Source organism: Sinocyclocheilus anshuiensis, unplaced genomic scaffold (assembly GCF_001515605.1).
Source record: "Sinocyclocheilus anshuiensis isolate Anshui unplaced genomic scaffold, SAMN03320099.WGS_v1.1 scaffold147, whole genome shotgun sequence".
Classification (NCBI taxonomy): Eukaryota; Metazoa; Chordata; class Actinopteri; order Cypriniformes; family Cyprinidae; genus Sinocyclocheilus; species Sinocyclocheilus anshuiensis.
Genome location: NW_015549585.1, coordinates 461,000 through 482,122, shown reverse-complemented (window position 1 = coordinate 482,122; position 21,123 = coordinate 461,000). Strand labels below are relative to the sequence as shown.

The window sequence follows — 21,123 nt, the reverse complement described above, 5'->3', positions numbered from 1 at the left end:
TCGCTTATCGCAATTATTTCTGGGGCAATATATTGCACAACAAAAAGTTGTTATTGTGACAGGTCTACCAAGCAGCCCAGACTAACATATCTGGTCACCAGCAAACATTATGTTTGGGATTTGGGCTCTAGCATGTTCCTTGGTCATGGTAGGTGCCATATTTTATTTTCAGGAACTTATATCATCTACTCTAACTAAGGTCCATGGGATGCTGGTGTCCAGGCATCTTAACTAGTTTACAGGAACGTTTTGAAGATTACAACAAATGTGTCCCTCAGTGTGTAAAAACAATCAGAAGTTGTTGGAAACAAAATAACTTGACTTTATTTAATCTGGTTTTGGTGGGGTTTTATTTATTTATTTTAAATTGATTATTTAAAATTCTATGAATAATTTTGAATGATCATTTGTTTTGTAATTTTTAATGTGTTTTAACTGATGCATTTTCTGCATCAAATCAATTAAATTACTAAACAGTGCTGCTATCGTTTCCTGAAATGAAATTATAAAAATTTTAAATAAAGAAATAATTGAAGTAAAGCTGGAAATAAATAAAATATAAATATGATCAATTTATATTTTCCGTTTCATTGATTTATTTATAAATAAATAAAACCATATCTATTAAAAATGTTAATTGAAATTAAGCTGAAATGAAATAAATAATATAAATATTAAATTAAATATATGAAAAAATAAAAAAAATTAGATAAATACAAAATTAAATACGTAAATATAAATATTAGATGAAAAACAAACTATAATTATTATAACTATAAATTAGAACTGAAATACTATAATTTAAAGTACTACAAATTCTAAAACTGAAATAGATATAAAATTAAGATAAATATAAAAAATATTAATGTAGGAGGAGTGATTTATATTAATGTATATATTATAGGGATGTTCATTTCGGTTATTTTTCCTAACCGACAACCGGCGCTCGTTAACCGATTGTTAACCGACAAGATTATTTTAAATTAGAATTTAATTAAATTAGAAAGGATAAGTGTCTGTGACCCGATAAAAAAATACTAACATTTGTTTTCCAGGGATTCATTTTACATGCGCAAAAAGCGGCAAACAACAACATGTGCGAAAGGAAACCAGACGGCAGAAAGTGGCATCCTTTTTTTCCCCCTAAAAAACAATTTTTTTTATACGCGTAGCGTATTTTAACCATGCAGCAAACCTTTTTAAATATTTTGATAAATTACAGAAAAAATAAATAATTAAATTACTTTTTAAACCGTTTAACTGATTGTATTAATCGGTCAAAATTCTTACGGGCGGTTAAACGGTTAAAATGAACACCCCTAATATATTATATACATTAAAGAGTCAAAAGCACATAACAAAATAACTAAAACTTAAACTAAAATTAAAATAAAAAATAAAATTATTCAAAATACTAATAAACACAATAGTATATAAATAATACTTTTACTAATCAGAATTTTAAAAAAAAATCAATATTACATGGGACATAAAGAAAAATCCACATACAGGAATTAAACCAGTAATGCTGAACCAAAAGTTAATTTACTTAGAAAAATAGCATCACGTCTAAAAGACGACCTTAGAGCTTAAAAAATATATATATATCGTATTGAACAATTAAAATGAACACAAAAAATAGCTGTGTAAAATTGAGAGTAAAAAAGAGAGTGAAAAAGCTTCACACTCAACAACTGTCATAAGTTGGTGTTTTCAGCAGGGCAGAATTAAATTTGGCTCATTAACTGGCTGTAAAACCCCCAAAAATGAACCTTTAAAGCGGGAAAAAAAGTCAAAAACATGTTATATATCGTATTGAACAATTAAAATGAACACAAAAAATAGCTGTGTAAAATTGAGAGTAAAAAAGAGAGTGAAAAAGCTTCACACTCAACAACTGTCATAAGTTGGTGTTTTCAGCAGGGCAGAATTTAATTTGGCTCATTAACTGGCTGTAAAACCCCCAAAAATGAACCTTTAAAGCGGGAAAAAAAAGTCAAAAACATGTTACATGGAAGTCTAAATTGGACACACCGGCAAAATGTCAAAAAAAACAAACCCAGCGTCTTCATCCAATAAGACTACAGAACTAAAAAATGAGTGTGGAGAGCAGCTCAGATCATTTAATGAGAAATGTTTGAGTTCATATTGAGACTCTGACAAATCTGAGCACAGTTTGAGACCCTGTTGAGAGCCAATTATCTGACAGTTTTCTGCTGTGAAAGCGCTGACAGCTTCATTGCTACAAGACTTACATCTGCTGAAAACACTGTCACTCGTGTGATATAAGCGCAGGCTGTGTTGCCATGGTGACACAATCCCTTATATACTGGGTTTCCTGTACCATCATAAGGAGTCAAATGAATGATCTCTTCCTGGTTAAAGACTGTCTGTTTTATTGATCCCGTATTGTGTTTAAAATGGATGCAATGGATCGAGATCAATGCAATTTCCTTTTGAAAAATGGTCAATAATGGTTTTGGCACTGATGGGAACATAACAGCAGACATTTAATTGTTTGATCAAAATTATTGCTAGGGACAATTTAGTAGTGGCTGGATATTGGTAGGGACATGTCACAGCATCTCTACTAAACTCTACAGCCTTGCTTCTGTTACAGAATGAGTGTAAACTGATGTAATTCACAATTGCTGAATAATAAATAGTTACTTGACGTATAAATGTGAACGGTCATGTGTTAATGAAATAAAAGTGTTATGTTGTAAATGTTCGAGTATGTCACATAGTACATTAAACTCTATTTCAAAAGGGCAAGAAAAATCCTGTTCCCTTTAAAGCCAGCTGTAATGTTCTACCTTTATAACCTTGTTCTGCCTCTCTGAGGTCAATCTTGGTAATGGGTTTGAAATCCACGTCCCACAGCCTCACACATCCATCCCGCCCACCGGTGGCGAATCCTTCCTCACATGAGTGCATGCTGAAGATCCCTGCCTGCATGAAGAAAGAGACTTTACAAACGCATGTGCAACAGGTCACATATGTCACCACATGCTATATGCACTAATGTTATAGATGCATGACACAAATGGCCAATGCATTGAATATCTGATTACAAGTGGGATGCATTGCAACTTCAGATGTCCTTTAATGGAGATGCACATACAGCTGATGTGTATATGGTGGGAGTGATGGTGTAGGAAGTGTGATGAGCTTCACTCACTCCGTGTGCCGCCTGTATCGTTCGTGTCAGGTTGAGTCCCTTCCACACGTAAATATCTCCGTTAAGAGCTCCCGAATACGTCACTTCATCTTTTGCCGTCGCCAAGCACAGAATGGTTTGCAAGTCCCCCGTCTTTCCGAAAATCCCTCGTTTTGGCGTCAATGCATTGCCACATAATGCCCAAAACTGTGAGACGAAAGAGAAAACCTGAACATCAACTCCTTTGCTCATGCAAATCTTTTGTATCCGCAAACTTAAAATATTGTGCATGCATAACCTTTATTTTTAGAGCTTGACATCTATGCATTTACATTTGAACTAAATGGAAAGTCATACAGGTTGACTAAATCAGACAGAATTAGATTTTTGGCTGAACTGTTCCTTTAAATGAAGTCTATGAAAAAGCATTAAAATGCAGTAAAAACAACAAAGGAAAGGAGCAATAAATTACGGCATGTTTTATGTGTTTCCGAGAGCGGGTTCGATGGACTTTGTCTCAGGGGTGTGACTCACTTTAATGTGCTTGACTCCGCAGCTCACCAGCCTGTGCTGCAGAAACGGGTCCCAGGAAATATCAAAGATCTGCAACACAGCACAAACAGGTGGACTAACCATGTCAACACTTCCACAACATCTAGCACCAAAACCGATTACACTGAATTAATCACAACTCTCTAAAATTATACACAATGCTAAATATAATGGACATTATAATGCAAAGACCTGCATCATGTTTGCTGAATAAAATCCAATACTAGTTTCTTACTAATTTTGAGGTGCTGATTCCAAAAAATAGTGTCTGATTTGCTCAAACACGTCACACTTTCTCATAAAATATGATGCATTTCGTAGCATTTTTGCTTTCAACAACCATTTGTAAGGTGAAGAAGTCTCATATTATCCCTTAATCAGCAGAAAAACACCACAAAGACACGATTCTTGTCTGAATCTGAGCCACATTACAGCTGTTCGTTCAATTCACAGCTTTTAGTTTTCACATGTATGAATGATTCTGAAGACATTATTTTATGCATAATCCTGATTTTCACTTTTTTCCCTGCTTTGCAGACTGCAGGGACATTCGCTTTCAGTGCTATCAGGCTAAAGTTAGCATTTTCCAAGATCTCCTATTGCGCCTTTAAATGATCAATTTTAAAACCGAAACTTTTGATATTTTACGGCTTTTGTAATTTTGTGTACAAATTATATAATTATGCATTAAAACTTGCATGATGGAAAAATGCATGATGGAAAGTTTTTATTGTTGATTTCAAACTCAGCAGTGTTATAAATATAATTGAGAAACTAGTACAGTTTTTTAAATTAATATTTCAAATAAGAATTAGAATTTTGAATTAAAATATTTTTATTTTTACATTTTACATTTTACACTTTATTTAGAATTTTAGTTAAAGTTTGTAGTGACTTTGTAGTGTTTGTCCTTTTTAATATTTCTACATGGCTTTTATTTAAGTTTTGGTTATATTAGTACATCACTAGCTGAAATAAAACAAGTGTAATATTAGGCTTTTTTTTCTTTGCAAATCAGCTGAATTTTTTTTCAAGATCCAGAGCTGTGTAATTATAGTCATGCTTGCTAATTTGCTAAAAATTCAGCAATTTACAAAAAGAACAATGCATTAAGCATCTTAATCAACATCATTTTTCTTCTTTCCTTAATTCTTAATTTTAAACTATGCATTTATTTTTCAAACAGTCTGATTTCTTCATTATTTGCATGCATTATCTGCAAATAAACATTTCATAAAGCATTCCTGTTGCTTAACAGTAGATCATGCCACTAGCAATGAGTCTGATTTCTTTATATAAAGTTTCTTTAAATTTATAAAGTATATACCTTGAACGCAATGCAAGTCGCTTTGGAAAAAAGCTTCTAATGCATGAATATAAAATGCAAAAGATATCAAATCTAAATTGCTTTATATTTCATCGGGAGTCATGACAGTGAAGTTGTTGAGCTGGAACAGCAGAGAGACACACTGAGAGACAGGAAGAGCTGCAGGGTTTTAATGGCACCGTAGGGAGTCTTCTGGTGTCTGTGGTTCTTCACTAAGCCGCTCTGTCATCTCTGCTGTGCCTTCAGACTCCCTCGACACTGAGTGTGTGTGTGTGTGTCAGTTCATGTATTGAAATGCTCCTCTGTACTGTAGCATAACACAATAACTTATTCATAACGCTCTTAATGGTTATTCATTCACATCACTGAGGTGTAGCATCTGTTGCTATGGAAACAGTCCTAGCATGTGTGGACCGGACGGGCCTGTTCTGTTTTTCACTTCATGCACGGGAGTCAGAATCTTTCTGGCATTATGAATGAAATGCTGGACTCTGCGGTTCTGATGTGATTAACTGTCGGTAATGAGGAACAGTGCGTTCCGTTCTTACCCTATCAGAATGTCCCGTGGCGGTGGCTAAGACACGCCCCTTTTTCCAGTCCCACACGCACACCGTGTTTTTGGCATCAAGTCCCACAGACGCTAAACGCTGAACGTTCAAAAACACAAGACAGGAGAAAATAAGTGGTTAGACGGGAGCATTTACAAACACAAATGAAGAAAATTCAGTTTTAATAATACTACTACTCAGGGTTATTATAGTTAACTAAAATTAAAACCATTAAAAAAAACTATATCATTACATGAAATAAATATTAACTGAAATAAAATAAAATACAAAAAAAATTTATTTCAGCTAGTTGCCAACATTTCTTATTTTAATTTAGTTCTGAAATAACAATTATAGACATATATATATAAAAAAAAAAAAAGAAAAATGACAAAAACACAAGAAAATTACTAAAAACTTAATTAAAATAAAAATAAAAACTGATTTAAAACATTAATAAAACATATAATGGTATCTCAATGATACAAAAATAACAACTTAACAAATATTAGGGGTGTAACAATATATTGTGTCAAAATATAATCGCAATACAAAAATGCAACAATATGTATTGTGAATAGTTCAACCAAAAATAAAGGTTTAGGTGTTTGTTCACATAAAAACAATGATCAACTCATCAAATATGGTAAACCCAGAAGCTCACACATTTGAGCTTCCATGATACTTAATTATGATTAATAAATTAAAAATAAATTATTTAATAAAAAAAAATTTTTTTTTAATGTATGTTGTCAGGGACAGAGAGCAAGCATGTTTCTAAAATAATTATATTTTTAGCTTAAGCAGAATCATGAATATTTCTATTGTGTATCTTATTTTGTTAACCATTTATCACATGATGTACATGTAATAATAAAAAATACCTACCATTTTAACTCTATTTTGTTTAAAGTATCATGAGAGAAACATATCGTCAGATCAGTTTTGTGCATCAAACAAATTGTGTCATGAGTGTATTGTTACACCTCTAAAATTAAAAAAATGTGACCCTGGAGTAGGGCTGCACGATATATCGAAATTATCGAAATATCGCAAATTCTTTTCCAAGAAAGAATGTGAAACAAATTGGTTATATCATTTTCATTTTTAAATATTTTAAAATATAATTGAAATTAATTGTACACACTTTAAGCAATATCGTATCGTATCGCATATCGAATATCGCATTTTTTAACAAGGTATCGTATATCGCATTTTTCTTCAATATCGCACAGCCCTACCCTGGAGCACAAAAGCAGTCTTAAGTTGCTGGGGTATATTTGTAGCAATAGCCAAAAATACATTGTATGGGTCAAAATTATAGATTTTTCTTTTATGGACCATGTGATATTTCAGTTTTTCTTTTTTAATAAATCTGCAAAAATGTCAACAATTCTGTGTTTTTCTGTCAATGTGGGTTGCTGTGTGTACATTAATGAGGAAAAAAAATTAACTTAAATGATTTTAGCAAATGGCTGCAATATATCAAAGAGTGAAAAATTTAAGGGGGTCTGAATACTTTCCGTACCCACTGTATATTCAAATGTTTACCGATTTTGATACAGTCATTATACAAAAATATTTGAGAATGCAGCCAATCGGAATGAAGTATTCCAGAGAGCCGTGCAGGAAGTCATTAAACTGACTGAGGAGTCATGTGACTTACCTGGCCGTCAGCGTCGAAGGCCAGACAGGCCACACCGTGAGTGTGAACGTCTCTCAAGATGGACACGGTGGTCAGCGCGTACGAGTCCCACACGCAGATATACGGATCCTTCCCAACCTGACCTGTGGCCACCTGGGTCTTATCCGGATGCAGCGCTAGACTGAGAACAGAAGAGAGACACTCTGTGAGTTACAATGAAGAGAAGAGAAGAGAAGAGAAGAGAAGAGAAGAGAAGAGAAGAGAAGGGTTTCATTGTTAGCAAATTAAAAAAATATTTTATATATTATATTATAAAAAATAAAATAAAATAAAAAAGTATATATATATTGTAAGTTTTTTTTTGTTTTTCATCTGATATTTATATTTTATTTTGTTTCAGCTTAATATCAATAAACAAAAATGACTTCTTTATAGATTGTACAAGTTATTTTTATTTCATTTTAGTCATTGTAGAATATATATATATAAGCAATTTTTGTACCTCAACTTAAACTTATTTCATTTTTATTTGCCAAAGCCACATATTATTAACAGTATCATTCTATAATAATAACAATATAATATACAACAATATATAAAAAAATGTTTTGTTTGTTTTTCATCTTTTTACATTTTTGTAAAAAGATTTTACATTTTTGTTTTATATTTTGATTGGGTTTGTTTGTTTGTTTTTTGGGGGGTTAGTTTTTCCATCCAATATTTATTTGATTTCATTTTATATTATTACCTACATTGATTTTTAATAGTTTTAGTTTTAGTTAACAATAACAACACTGCTAACAACACCCCTTTACCATGGTAAATTCACTGCCATGCATCGCCTCAGATAGTTGATTGCTTTACTAAATCTAATGCATGATAATGGTGTCATTACAGCAGATGCGGAGTGCAGCGCCACAGTGATTTGCTGTAAGAGAGCGAGTGACATTCACTCCAGTCCCATTAGAGCACTGATATTAGCACCTTCTTCGCCTGCCATCAGGACCAGCAGGAGCAGCGGGCAGGAGTTTCCTCTCAAACGCAGATCAAAGGCAGATTAACCAGGGCTAAACGCCCTTTAGCATGTGTCTGTGTGTGTGTGAGTGTGTTCAGAGAGCTTGCAGAATGATCAAAGTCTCTCTATGTCCACTAGCATGAAACCCAAGCCAGCAGCTGTGCCGTGTGCCAATGCGGTTATGAGCTACAGATATGTGTGTGTGTGTGTGTGTGTGTGTGTGTGTTTGAGTTTGAGTGTGTGTGTGTGTGAGTTTGAGTGTGTGTGTGTGTGGGTGTGTGTTAGCACATACAGTATGTGCAAGTAACGACCCGCAGGAAGGAAAAATCACTAACGAGATCGCTTTAATATCTTAATTGTTTCTCCTAGACAGTAATGACATTAAATGAAGAGCAAATGTACATTGTTGCTTAAAGTCAAAATGAAATGAAAACTGACCCATTTACTTTATACACATTAATTCCAACAAAACCACCTTTTTACCATCCAATCAATTCTTTATACATAGAACATTTCTGGTTGTTTTAACTTTAAAATGAATCACATTAGGGATGTAAAATGGTTTGTCTTAAACCAGTGTTATTTTAGTATTATTTATACTATTATAGCATTTATTAATATTTTGAATTCGCTTTTTTTTTCTTTTTTTTTTATAGTTTAATTTTTAATTTTCATGTTAACAATAGTCCAATAGTAGAGACATCTGTATCTACTAGTGTTATTTATATTACTATAATATTACATTATATAAATAATATTATATTATTTATTCACAGTTTATAATATTTATTTATATTTTGAATTAGTTTTTATTTTTATATTTTCAGTTTTAATTTTAGTTTAAGTTTCAGTCATTTTTATTAGCTTTTTATATATAGCTACTGTTTTTTTCAGTTTTAGTTATAGTAATTTTAATACCTCAATTTATTTAATTTAGTTGCAACATAACTTGTTTAAAAAAACATTTTTTTTAAATGTTATATCAGTTTTCATTTAAATTTTAGTTTTCTGTTGTGCTGTTGTCATTTTCATATTTCTATTTCTATATAGCTTTAATTTATTGTTATTTTTATTTCAGTTTTAGTTTTAAAATGTAAAACTTTAATGCAAATTTGAGATAAGTTTAAGTTTACATTTTTCATCTAGTATTTACATTTTTTTAGCTTTATTTCAATTACCGAAAATGGTTTGTAATAGTTTAAGTTAAGAATAAACACATTCTTAAACAGTGCTCAGATTTGCTCAAGATACCAAAGTCTGTGGTATCAAAGTCAGAGATCTCAATATAAACTCAATCATTTCTCATCAAATGATCTGTATGCATCTCATCCCACACCATTTAACGCACATAATAACCGCAAAACATCTAGCAAACACCTAGTGTACTCAGATCACCTTAGCAACAGTATAGAACCACCTTGGCAACCAAAAAGAAAAAGCTAGCATCAAGGTGACGAGCTTTGCACAGGCAGTAACTCAAAAGACAAAGCTGCTACTTAAATGAATCATAACTGAGAGCTCCATTAAGTGTCCTGAGCAATAAAAGAGCAAACTCTGAGAAATAAGAGAGAGTGAGATGTGGCGAGAGCGAGGAGAGAAAGAAGAAACGCTAACCCTGAAGACAGAGTGGCTTTGACATCACTCTGAAAGCAGCGCAGCTACAGCTCTTTCACTGATCGAATCAAGGCTTTCCACACACAACAGATAAATGAGAGAGAGAGTGTGAGTGTGTGTGTGTGTGTGTGTGTGTGTTCATAAAAACATCAGATATCGCAACAAAATCTAATCCCGAACACTTTGGCATGACGTGAATGGAGCTGATACAGAGAGTCGGATGAATCCCGCAAAACACAAACATGATACAACAAAAAAATATTAGATTATATTTTGCATAAAAAAATATATATTTTGCAAATAATCCCTGTTTTGGTATTATTTGGAGGTGAAAATATCTACTTTTTGGGAAAAGTCTTTTATTTTTTAATTTTTTTGCAATTGTTTCACTGAAAAATATTTTATACTCAAAAAATGTTTTTAAATAGTAAATTTCACAAATAATTACAAAGAAACGGGTGGGTTATTATAGATAACTAAAACTAAAAGTAACACCCTTTTAAAAAAAATGTGTTACCTGAAACAAAATAAAGTTTAACTGAAATAAAATATTAAAAATATATATTTTAGCTAGGAACATTCATTTTTTTAATTTAGTTTAACTTGAGGTAATAAAATAATCAAAACAAAAAAATAAATACATAAAATAAAAAATGACAAAATCTATATAAACACACACACACACACACAAACAAAAACTACTAAAAATGTCAATGTGTGTGTGTGTGTGTGTGTTCATAAAAACATCAGATATCGCAACAAAATCTAATCCCGAACACTTTGGCATGACGTGAATGGAGCTGATACAGAGAGTCGGATGAATCCCGCAAAACACAAACATGATACAACAAAAAAATATTAGATTATATTTTGCATAAAAAAATATATATTTTGCAAATAATCCCTGTTTTGGTATTATTTGGAGGTGAAAATATCTACTTTTTGGGAAAAGTCTTTTATTTTTTAATTTTTTTGCAATTGTTTCACTGAAAAATATTTTATACTCAAAAAATGTTTTTAAATAGTAAATTTCACAAATAATTACAAAGAAACGGGTGGGTTATTATAGATAACTAAAACTAAAAGTAACACCCTTTTAAAAAAAATGTGTTACCTGAAACAAAATAAAGTTTAACTGAAATAAAATATTAAAAATATATATTTTAGCTAGGAACATTCATTTTTTTAATTTAGTTTAACTTGAGGTAATAAAATAATCAAAACAAAAAAATAAATAAATAAAATAAAAAATGACAAAATCTATATAAACACACACACACACACACACAAACAAAAACTACTAAAAATGTCAAAAACACACAACAATTACTAAAATTCACACAATTACTAAAACTTCAACTAAAATTAAAATGAAAGCAAAATATAAAAATAAAAACGGATTCAGAATATTAATAAAAACTATAATAGTATCTCAATTATACTAAAATAACAATGGAAATGGCAAGTCACCCATTGAATTGAATGTGAAATTTTGAGGTAAAAAGACTAGTCTAGACTAGAATAGTATTTTCATGTAAAACATACTACAATTATTTTTTTATGACTTTTTCCTTTTTTTAATTCCAATCATTTTTTATTTTCATTTACAACGTGTTGTTGATGTTAAAATTACACATTGTAAAAAGAATCAAATGACAATCACTATGAATCATGAAAATTACAACAAAACGCAAAAATAAAATTTCAGGTGCATTACAAGAATTAGAATTTAGAGGGAAATGTTTGTAATTATCCTAAGAATAATATCACAATGCAAAATTATTTTCTTTATGCACAATATAATTGATTTGATTTTCCCGGACATGGTCTTGTGTGTTGGGGCACCTGTGGGCGTTAACTCGTGTCTGTGCCGGACCCCTGTGAGTCAGTGAACAGCTGAGGGATTCTGGGAAAGATCTGCAGTCAAATGAACACCAGTGACTGTAGGCCTACAGGGAGGAAGCAGAATAGGAAAATGAAGAGCGGATGACAAGCATGCCAGAAAGAGAGCGAGCATGTGTTTGTGTGTGTGTGTGTGTTCCTCCGCAGATGTGCTGAAGTCTTTGTGCAGTGAAGTGGGACGTCTTGCCGCTGTCGTGACAGAGCGTGTTTGGAAAAGCCTGAAATAATTCCAGCTGCCTGAGACCTGCAACCAGCCTGCAAGGTTTTTGATACAATGCTGGACTAAAAATACTAGTCTAATGCATTGAATTATTGAAAATTAAATGAATAGTTCACCCAAAAATTTAAGTTGAAAATGTACTCAGCCTCAGGCCATCCGAGATGTAGATGAGTTTGTTTCTTCCTCAGATTTGGAGAAATGCTGCATTGCATCACTTGCTCAGCAATGGATCCTCTGCAGTGAATGGGTGCCGTCAGAATGAGAGTCCAAACAGCTGATAAAAACATCACAGTAATCCACACCACTCTAGTCCATCAGTTAACATCTGGAGAAGACAAAAGCTGCATTTGTAAGAAATAAATCCATCATTAAGACGTTTTAATTTCAAATCACTGCTTCCGGCTAAAATATGAGTCATAATCCATAATAACGCTTCCTCCAGTGAAAAAGTCCATCTCCTGTTGTCTCTCACATCAAAATCCACCCACATATTTGTTTAGAGCTGTTTTGGCTTGTAAACGCTGCTTGATCTGTGCAGATTTCTCTCCTGATTCAGACCAAACCACTTTTTCACTGGAGGCAGCGTTATTATGGATTATGGATTTGTATTTTAGCAGAAAGCAGTGGTTTGAAGTTAAAACGTCTTAATGATGGATTTGTTTCTTACAAACATGCAGCTTCTGCTTTTTTGGACTCTCATTCTGACGGCACCCATTCACTGCAGAGCATCCACTGGTGAGCAAGTGATGCTACATTTCTCCAAATGTGATGAAGAATCAAACTCATCCTAATCTCGGATGGCCTGAGGGTGAGCACATTTTCAACAAACTTTCATTTTTGGCTGAACTATTCCTTTAATCATTTAAACAAATCTACCAAATATTCCAATATTTATTTACATATTATTATGAATAATTACTTCTATTATTATTAAACATCCCTTGTTCTTCTGAGTGATGTTTTAATGTTTTTTTGCTTTAACTAACCAACTATCAAAAGGTTTATGCTCTAAGTTTTCCTTAGTAATTTTTATCAATTCTTCAGCCAACAGATGCTGCCTAGGGAAACATGAAAAGAGACAAAAATATGCAAAAATGTATATGAACTATATGAACACTCAAAGATGCAACTGACCAATCAGAATCAAGATTTTAAAAGAACGGCGTCAATTATTCCACTCATAACGTCGTTCTAAATCATTCTTGTGAGTAGAAATACTTTCTAATACAACTGATTAAGTGTCTTCAAGCAGTCCATGTCACCGTTTGAGAATGTGGTGAGATGATAGAAAACTCAAAAGCCCAATTATTCAACAAAATTAATCAACACCTTAATTAGAGTCTAGAATACAACAATGTCGTAGTATGAATTAAATAAAATTCTAATCACAAGCTGCTTGTTCAAATTTCCATTTCCAAAAAAAAAAAACTGCTGTTTTTAAGCACAGAAAAAAAGCAGTGACTGAGCAGGGTCTGTTCATTAGAATAATGCAATTATGAATGCATCTCCAACGAGAGCTTTAATGAAACAAGTAGTCAGATTGTTTTAGTCCTAATGAGCTCTCAAAATCATGCATATCCAAAACCGTGACAGGACAGAAACAAGAAAAGCAAATAAACGTGTCCTCGGCTCTGTCACACAGGGGCGGATTGGCCATCTGGCAATTCTGGCAAATGCCAGAGGGGCCGGACCATTTTGTTTAATATGGGCCGGTCATATTTTTTCTAAATATATATAAATAAAATTGTTTTTACGGGCCAACAGCGCATAGGACAGGTTTTTATCGCTTGCACGATTTCTCTATGGTTATAATAATAATAATGTTAATAATTAATAAATGTTAAGCATTTGGCCCAGTCGGCAACGGCCGGCTGCCTGGTCCCGAGATGGGGCGACCGAACCAAGAAAAATCTATCAAAATTTCCAACTTGAGAAATTAAAAAAAGGGCTTAAGTCCGATGCTGCTAAATGCGTAAAATTAACCAAACTCTTTTCAAAAGGTTTAAATTCGGCTGCTGCAGCAGAGAACAGTTAGTGCTGCCGAGGTAAGAAGAAAACAGAAAATACAGTTAGCACTAGTCATTTTAACACTACTTCTGCCAGTTAGCTCGTGTTTTTTTTTGACAGTGTTTAGCCTACATTGTATTAAACAGTTGTAAGCTTAGCGTAGAACCCCAGTATATTCAAACCAGACACGACGCGATAAAAAGTATCTTTTCCATGTAGTTTGAATTTTCATGCCACATTATTTGAAATTAGCGCAGGTCAAAAAATTCTCTCATGGGCGGGATGTGACCCGCGGGCCGCCTATTGAGGAACCCTGTCCTATACTGTGTTCATTAACTAGGATGTTGCTGGAATCAGTACAGCCAGAGACCCCTGGTCTTCCAATACCAGTGCTGTGAGGAAGGATGCTACGGTAGGCCTAGTGGAGACTGGGAGGAGTAGGTAGGAAAAACCCAACAAGACTGACAGTGACAACAAAGAACAACATACTGTAGAGAATGACAGTAACAGCAGACAAATGGCATAAACAGACAGCACACAGACTCTACAACATCCTCAGATTATTTTTCTTTTGTTTTTACTGTATGTGTAAAGTTTTTATAAACGTGTGCTCTTTAAAAAGTAGTAAGCATTGTTTGCCAGACACATACATTAAATGTTTAAATATCTGTTACATATATGGTACTGCTTATATTATTTCACCATCTCTACACAAATGTAAGTAGTGAATGTGCGTGTCCGTGGGTGGGGCTGTGTCGGTGTGGTAATGTGGGCCGGTGTGGCTACAGTGCCATGGCTGAATTTTTGTCCCAGTCCGCCCCTGCTGTCACACGCAGCACTGGATGAGACGGCGTGGAATTTGAGCTTACAGTAATTCCACGGAGAGTCTGCCCTCTGTTAAGAGCTCAAATGTTGGGCTAATCTCGCTGAGTTCGGGGTCAGATACGGGCTGATAGAGTGACCCCACACTTGCCCTTCATGCTGAGAGAAACTACAACAATGAGCTCTTTGACTCACCAAAACTAAAGTCTTTACTTTAGAGACGGATAATCCAGACAACTCAAAACAGCAGCTATTTCAACACAGTTCTTTAGAAGAACACGGAAAACCAAAACACTGATCTGAAGAACCTAGAGTATTTTTTTGTCTTGTTTTCAAATACAAATATAAGAGTCAAATTGATTCGTAGAATCGTGCTTTTCACAAAACACATTGTTTCCATGCAGCTTTACAGGAAAATCATGATGTTAATGTTTATTTTGCATAAAAAATTAACATGAGTTGGTGACACTACCTGAGTTTTTAGGGAAAGTCATTATTTTTGCAATTCTGTTTCACTGAAAAAGATGGCTTTGAAACTATCTTTACACAGAAATTGCTAGTACATTTCAAAATAATTACAAGGAATTAAATCACACATTGAATTAAACATGAAGTTTAAAATAGAAAGACTGAAATAGTATTTTCTTGTAAAACATACTCCAATAATTACTTTTTTTTCAAACATTTTTTTTACAAATAATTTTTTTAATTTTTAATTTTTATTTTCAACTTCTAATTTTTTTTATATAATGTTATGATGCTAAATTTACACAAAGAGAACAATGACAAACGCCACTGAGAATCATGAAAATTACAGCAAAACTCACAAATAAAATTTCACATGCATTTTACAGGAATAAGAATTTGGAGGGAAAAGTGCTTAATTATCATGAGAATAAATTTCAAAGCATCATGATGTTAATGTTTATAATATCTTAATATTGCATTTAGTAGATATAATACAGTTACATTCTGTGATTATATAAACAGTCGAGCAGATTGCTTTATTTGAGTATACTTTATGTAAAGAGCTGGGCAATAATAGCCATATTTTGCACAAAAAAAAAATCTAAAATCAGGTCTTATATCATCATATATAGCCAACTTTATATATAGACCTGTGTGATAATACAGTTTACATTTTTGTGATGACAAATGTAATCTTAAATCAAACTACATTTTACTTAAAAAGCAAAATTATATAAAGATATTTAGTCTTGTATTCTGAACAATTTATTAGAATTAAATATGTCAATATCCCAATGTGGTCAGAAAGATTATTTCTCAAGCAGATATTTTTTCTTGTTTTAAGCATAAACTCACTTAATTTTTATTTTATTTTTTTTTAAACAAGACTTAACATCTCAAGTCATTTTGTTTCTCAAGCAAATATATATATATATTTTTTAGAATGTTTATATATTTGTACTAACAAACAAGACAAAAATATTGAACAAGAAGCTTGCTGTTTTGCAATGCTATGCAATTGCAATGCAACAAAAAAGATTTAAGCACCTGTTAAACAAACTACATCACCTTCACATCTCTATAATTATTCTGGTCTCTATAAATTGCTTGTTTTATCGCCTGCCAGGCAAAAACTTCTTGCATAAATAAACAAGCACATAATATATAGTAACAGTACACCTCTCCTTAACAAGACACATGATTTACTGCAGGTCGAGTTTAATTCTTAGTGTTCAAGCAAGGTCTGTACAAATCACAAACACTAACTATGAGCGCTAGTATTAGTGACAGTTGACTTAAACACCTTAAATAATTTTTGCATAAACACAAGGCTGCTCTACTGTACCCCAGAATGACAGTGTAAGTTCATTTGATGTGGCTCTGCACCGCAGTAAAAGCACATTTTATACCTCGGCGCCACTGGCATCATGTGTGTTTCATAGTACTTTTAATATGACTTTTAATAGCAAAGTTCCCCCCCAGGCAGCGAGATGAACTGGGTTAATATACTCACTCTTCTGTCTATGTCGACCATGACCAGTGTGTGTGTGTTTCTAATATAATACAATCTGGCAAAAGCCAACAACACTGAATGTCAGAGTTTCCATAAACATACACAATTACTGCAATAACACAAAGGCTGTCTCGTGGTTTCCGTTTATAGGTGCACATTACAGAGAGACCTGCTAAACGAGGTGATGGGACATTTGAGACAATCAACACTAATTACCAAATCCATCATCTGCAGGCTCAGCCTAAAACAAGACACCTCGCATCCCATAATTCAGCACATATCCTGTGACTCTTCCTTCACAGAATGTAACCTGCACTCTAACTCTAACCAAGCAATTAAACATTATTATAAACAAACATGATAGTTGTATTGGAGCGATCAGTTTGTTGAGGATCTGGGCAAGATGATAACTGCTGTGAATGGAATCGGATGACAAGAATAGCATCCCACCCTCGGGCACAAACAGAGCCGGCGATGTGTGGATTTGACAGTCGGGAAAATGTAAACAGGACTAAATATTGTTAAATCTGCTTGGCTTTCTGTCACAACACAGTCCATAAAACAAATATTCATGCAAACATGACTAAAATGCAAGATGCAAACTATAAACCATAATTCTGAATTATTTTTCGGTCTATGATCAATACAAAATACATCTTTCACCCTCACTCAGATAAAATATTCAAGCCTAAATTTAAGATTTATGCATTTGAATTACATATAAAATATACATGCATTTTGGACTACTGTTTTAATATAAACAAACTAATAAACGTAATGTGATGCAAATAAATAAGTAAATAAATAAACTAAAACTAAATAAATGAAAACATGGCATAGTTTATTATTAATTATACGCATCTGCATGCATTTACTATAAACAAACTAATAAACTTAATGTTATGCAAATAAATTAATGAATAAACAAACGAAATAAACATAGTATAGTTTATTATTAATTGTATGCATCTATATGCATTTGATACAAATAAACTTAATGTGATAATAAATAAATAAAAACATGGCATAGTTGATTATATGCATCTATTTGATTATTTAAATCATAAAATTATTTTCAAAATGCATCTACTCAAATTGCTTAGCATGAATCTGTTCATTGTGAAAACAATTACATTTATTCAGTTAAAATGTATGAACATGGTTAAAATATGGATAACTTTGGAAAAAGCAATATTCAGTTAGTTAAAATGTAAGAGATTGAAAAAATTTGGATTTATTGATGATAAATATATAAACTAATTAAATAAACTGTGCCTTTAAAACATTTATTTATTAGTAAAAAACTGGTGTTTTTTATACTTGTAATTACTTGTAAATGTCACAATTCATTACAAAGAAATGGCAAGTAACACATTGAATTTTGAAGTATAAAAACCAGTATTTTCTTGTAAAACATACTCCAATAATCTTTGTTTTATTTACATTTGAAAAATCGACGATGACGGTCTGATAAATGTGCGGATGGAAATGTGTGCCGACGTTCAGATAGCATCAGGTGTCTCAGATACAAACCGCTTTATCAGAGAGGAACAACTACTGTCAACACTACACGGGCAAACAAACACACTATCGTATGATAGTGCAGTCATGGTATTATGATATATAATGATTATTCAAGTACCATGGTATTCATGTGGTACTCTGTTTTAAACAATACCATGGCAATACTATAATAAAAGTACAAATACCTGGAATTGCTGTGGTACGCGTCTAAAAAACTGTTGTATTAATACCATAATCCATGAAATACGACATTACTATGGTACATATTCAAACATGGTATTATCATGGTATTTGTTTACTGTGATTGGTGCTGATTGATATATTCATTTCCCATGGTATATGCATTAAATGCTGTGGCATTTAAAAGAATACAATGGCATTAGCATGGTAAATGTCCAAAAAAAACATAGTATCACCAATTAGTTTGTCACAATATTTGTGCAATCAAAATAGTGATATCATGGTACTCCAAGAAATACCATGACTTTACCATGGTACATATTAGAAAGCATGGTATTATCATGGTATTTTGTTATCATGATTGGTGCTGATATATTAATTTACCATGGAATACGCATGAAATTTCATGCTTTTTAAAAAATGCAATGGCATTACCATGGCAAATGTCCAAAAAAACATGGTATCACCAATGGTTTTGCCATAGTGTTTGTCCAAAATATTGCAATATCATGGTTCTCCAAGAAATACCATGAAATTACCATGTTAGAAAACATGGTATTATCATGGTATTTTGTTACATACAATGATTCTGAATGATTGTCATGTTAATTTACCATGATATTTATATCATACCTAGTGATTTTTAAAACAATACAATGGCATTACCATGGTAAATATGCAAAAAAAAAAAAAAAACATGGAATCACCAATGCACATGTCCAGAAAAACAGGGTTTTGCCATTGCATTTGTTCAAAAAAATTGTAAGTACCACCATATTACCATGGTACATTTTAAAAACATGGTATTATCATTGTACTTTGTCACTTGCAACAGTACTAAACGGTATTTACATCAGACCTTGAAGCATTTCAAAGAATTTAATGGTATTTCCAATGATATAAGTCCTAAAAACATGGCATCATCATGGTACACGTCCAAGAAAACTTCATGGTACTCCAAAAACACCATGACTTTACTATGGTACATATTCCAAAAACATCATGGTACTTTGATACATACCCATGGTACTGAATGATTGCCATATTAAGTGATGTTACTTGTGGCATTTAAAAGATTACAATGGAATTATAGTGCATGGTAAATTTGTGATGTTTTGATATTTGGTATCTGTTATAAAGAGCATCGTCATACCTAATAATGTCGTCGTTGTGTCCCAAGTAAAACTTCTGTGTGTGTTCTCTGGTGTTGTAAACCACTCCGACTCCAGCCACGAAATACACGATCTCCTTCCCCGCGGTGTAGTACAGGTTATTCCTGCACTGATGGCCTCTGTATCCATGAATCCACTCCAGCCTCAGCTGACAGCGGGGAGCCGTCTTATCTGCCATGCTCTCAGGATCTGCAATGGTCTATCATTCACAAAAGTGTCAGTGGACTTTCTACAGGGATGGGCCCTGTGGAGGTCAAAGACACAATGGTGATGGTTAACCTCTTGTAGGGTTGCTACCTACAGCCTTTCGGACACCAGTTCAGATCTTTAACCAACCCTATGGGACTGCCACCATTCAACGCCCTCTTGAAGTTGCAGCACAGGCATCATAACTGGAACACAAGCTGGGTCACCTGTACAGGGAAGGGTGTCTGAAGATCCCAATGGGTGTCATGAAGAAATCAGGCTACAATGATGGGAAAATGCTGATATCTGGATCCAGATTAAAGGGAATGCAATCAAACAAAGAGTCAGGAGTGATTACAAATGTTCATACCGGAATAGTTGGTCACACCTACCAAACATTGCATGAGTTTTTAGGGTATAAAAGCCTTTAAAAAGCATGCTACATCTGTGCATTACCGTTAAAAACAACTCTAGCAGCTGATCTTGGTCCAAATGCATCTACAACTACCTCGTGCAAGCCGGACACCTTCAGCACACTGAGGTCTGGACGTCTTTAAAGGGCTGCAGAGACATCAGGAGACAAACCTCAAAGCCATCGTGCTGTAAATCTTCTCTAAAGCACAGAAGTCGGCGTGTTTGCCTCCGGGATTTCAGAAAATCTCCACGATTTCAGCCGTCTGACGATTCTCGATCGCGCCGACGATCAGACCTTCCCCAAAAAACGTCTTCATGCTCTTCAACTTCAGCCTAAAGCTCTTCGATTCCCGGTGATCCTCAAGCAAGCTCTTCGATTCCTCGCGTGATCCGGATCATCAGAAACCGGCTCTGAGGCGCAAAAACCCTCACTCTCACACGAAGGAAACGAGCCGAGCGAGCTGCTTCAGGTGGATTAATCCCTTCCACCGCGAACTCGGCGCTGCGTTGAGGGAGTAAAGGCGCTTTGAGTTGAGTTATTGGCGTAATATTTTGGAGAATATGATTTCTGGTTTCTAGTAAGCCACTCGGCTTGGTTACTACGACGCCTTGTGGCCCGTTTCCGATGATGCCTACGAGCAGGGAAAGCGGCGTCGCGCAAGGAATCATGGGACTTGTAGTTCTAAGCGGTCTCCCGTGACGCACAGCCGCGCGAAAATGACTTCAAATCCCATGGGCACTTAGCACGCGCTGTCCAACGTGCTGAACATACGGGTCTTCGGCCAAGAACGTTCTTTGAGAGACCGTTTTGCTATATTATATTATATTATATTATATTATATTATATTATATTA

The 21,123-nt window shown here is 33.7% G+C and overlaps 1 protein-coding gene across 1 annotated transcript in view; it reads right to left on the bottom strand.

The window, feature by feature from the left end:
* Nucleotides 1-20,919, bottom strand: part of LOC107657948 (EMAP like 6) — a 60,452-nt gene extending 39,533 nt beyond the window's left edge. The window contains 6 exon segments of the mRNA XM_016446293.1: nt 2,817-2,952; nt 3,182-3,367; nt 3,695-3,763; nt 5,588-5,686; nt 7,254-7,413; nt 19,651-20,919. Coding sequence (XP_016301779.1) covers nt 2,817-2,952; nt 3,182-3,367; nt 3,695-3,763; nt 5,588-5,686; nt 7,254-7,413; nt 19,651-19,847 — 847 coding nt within the window. The 5' untranslated portion in view covers nt 19,848-20,919.
* Nucleotides 20,920-21,123: the final 204 nt, after the last annotated feature.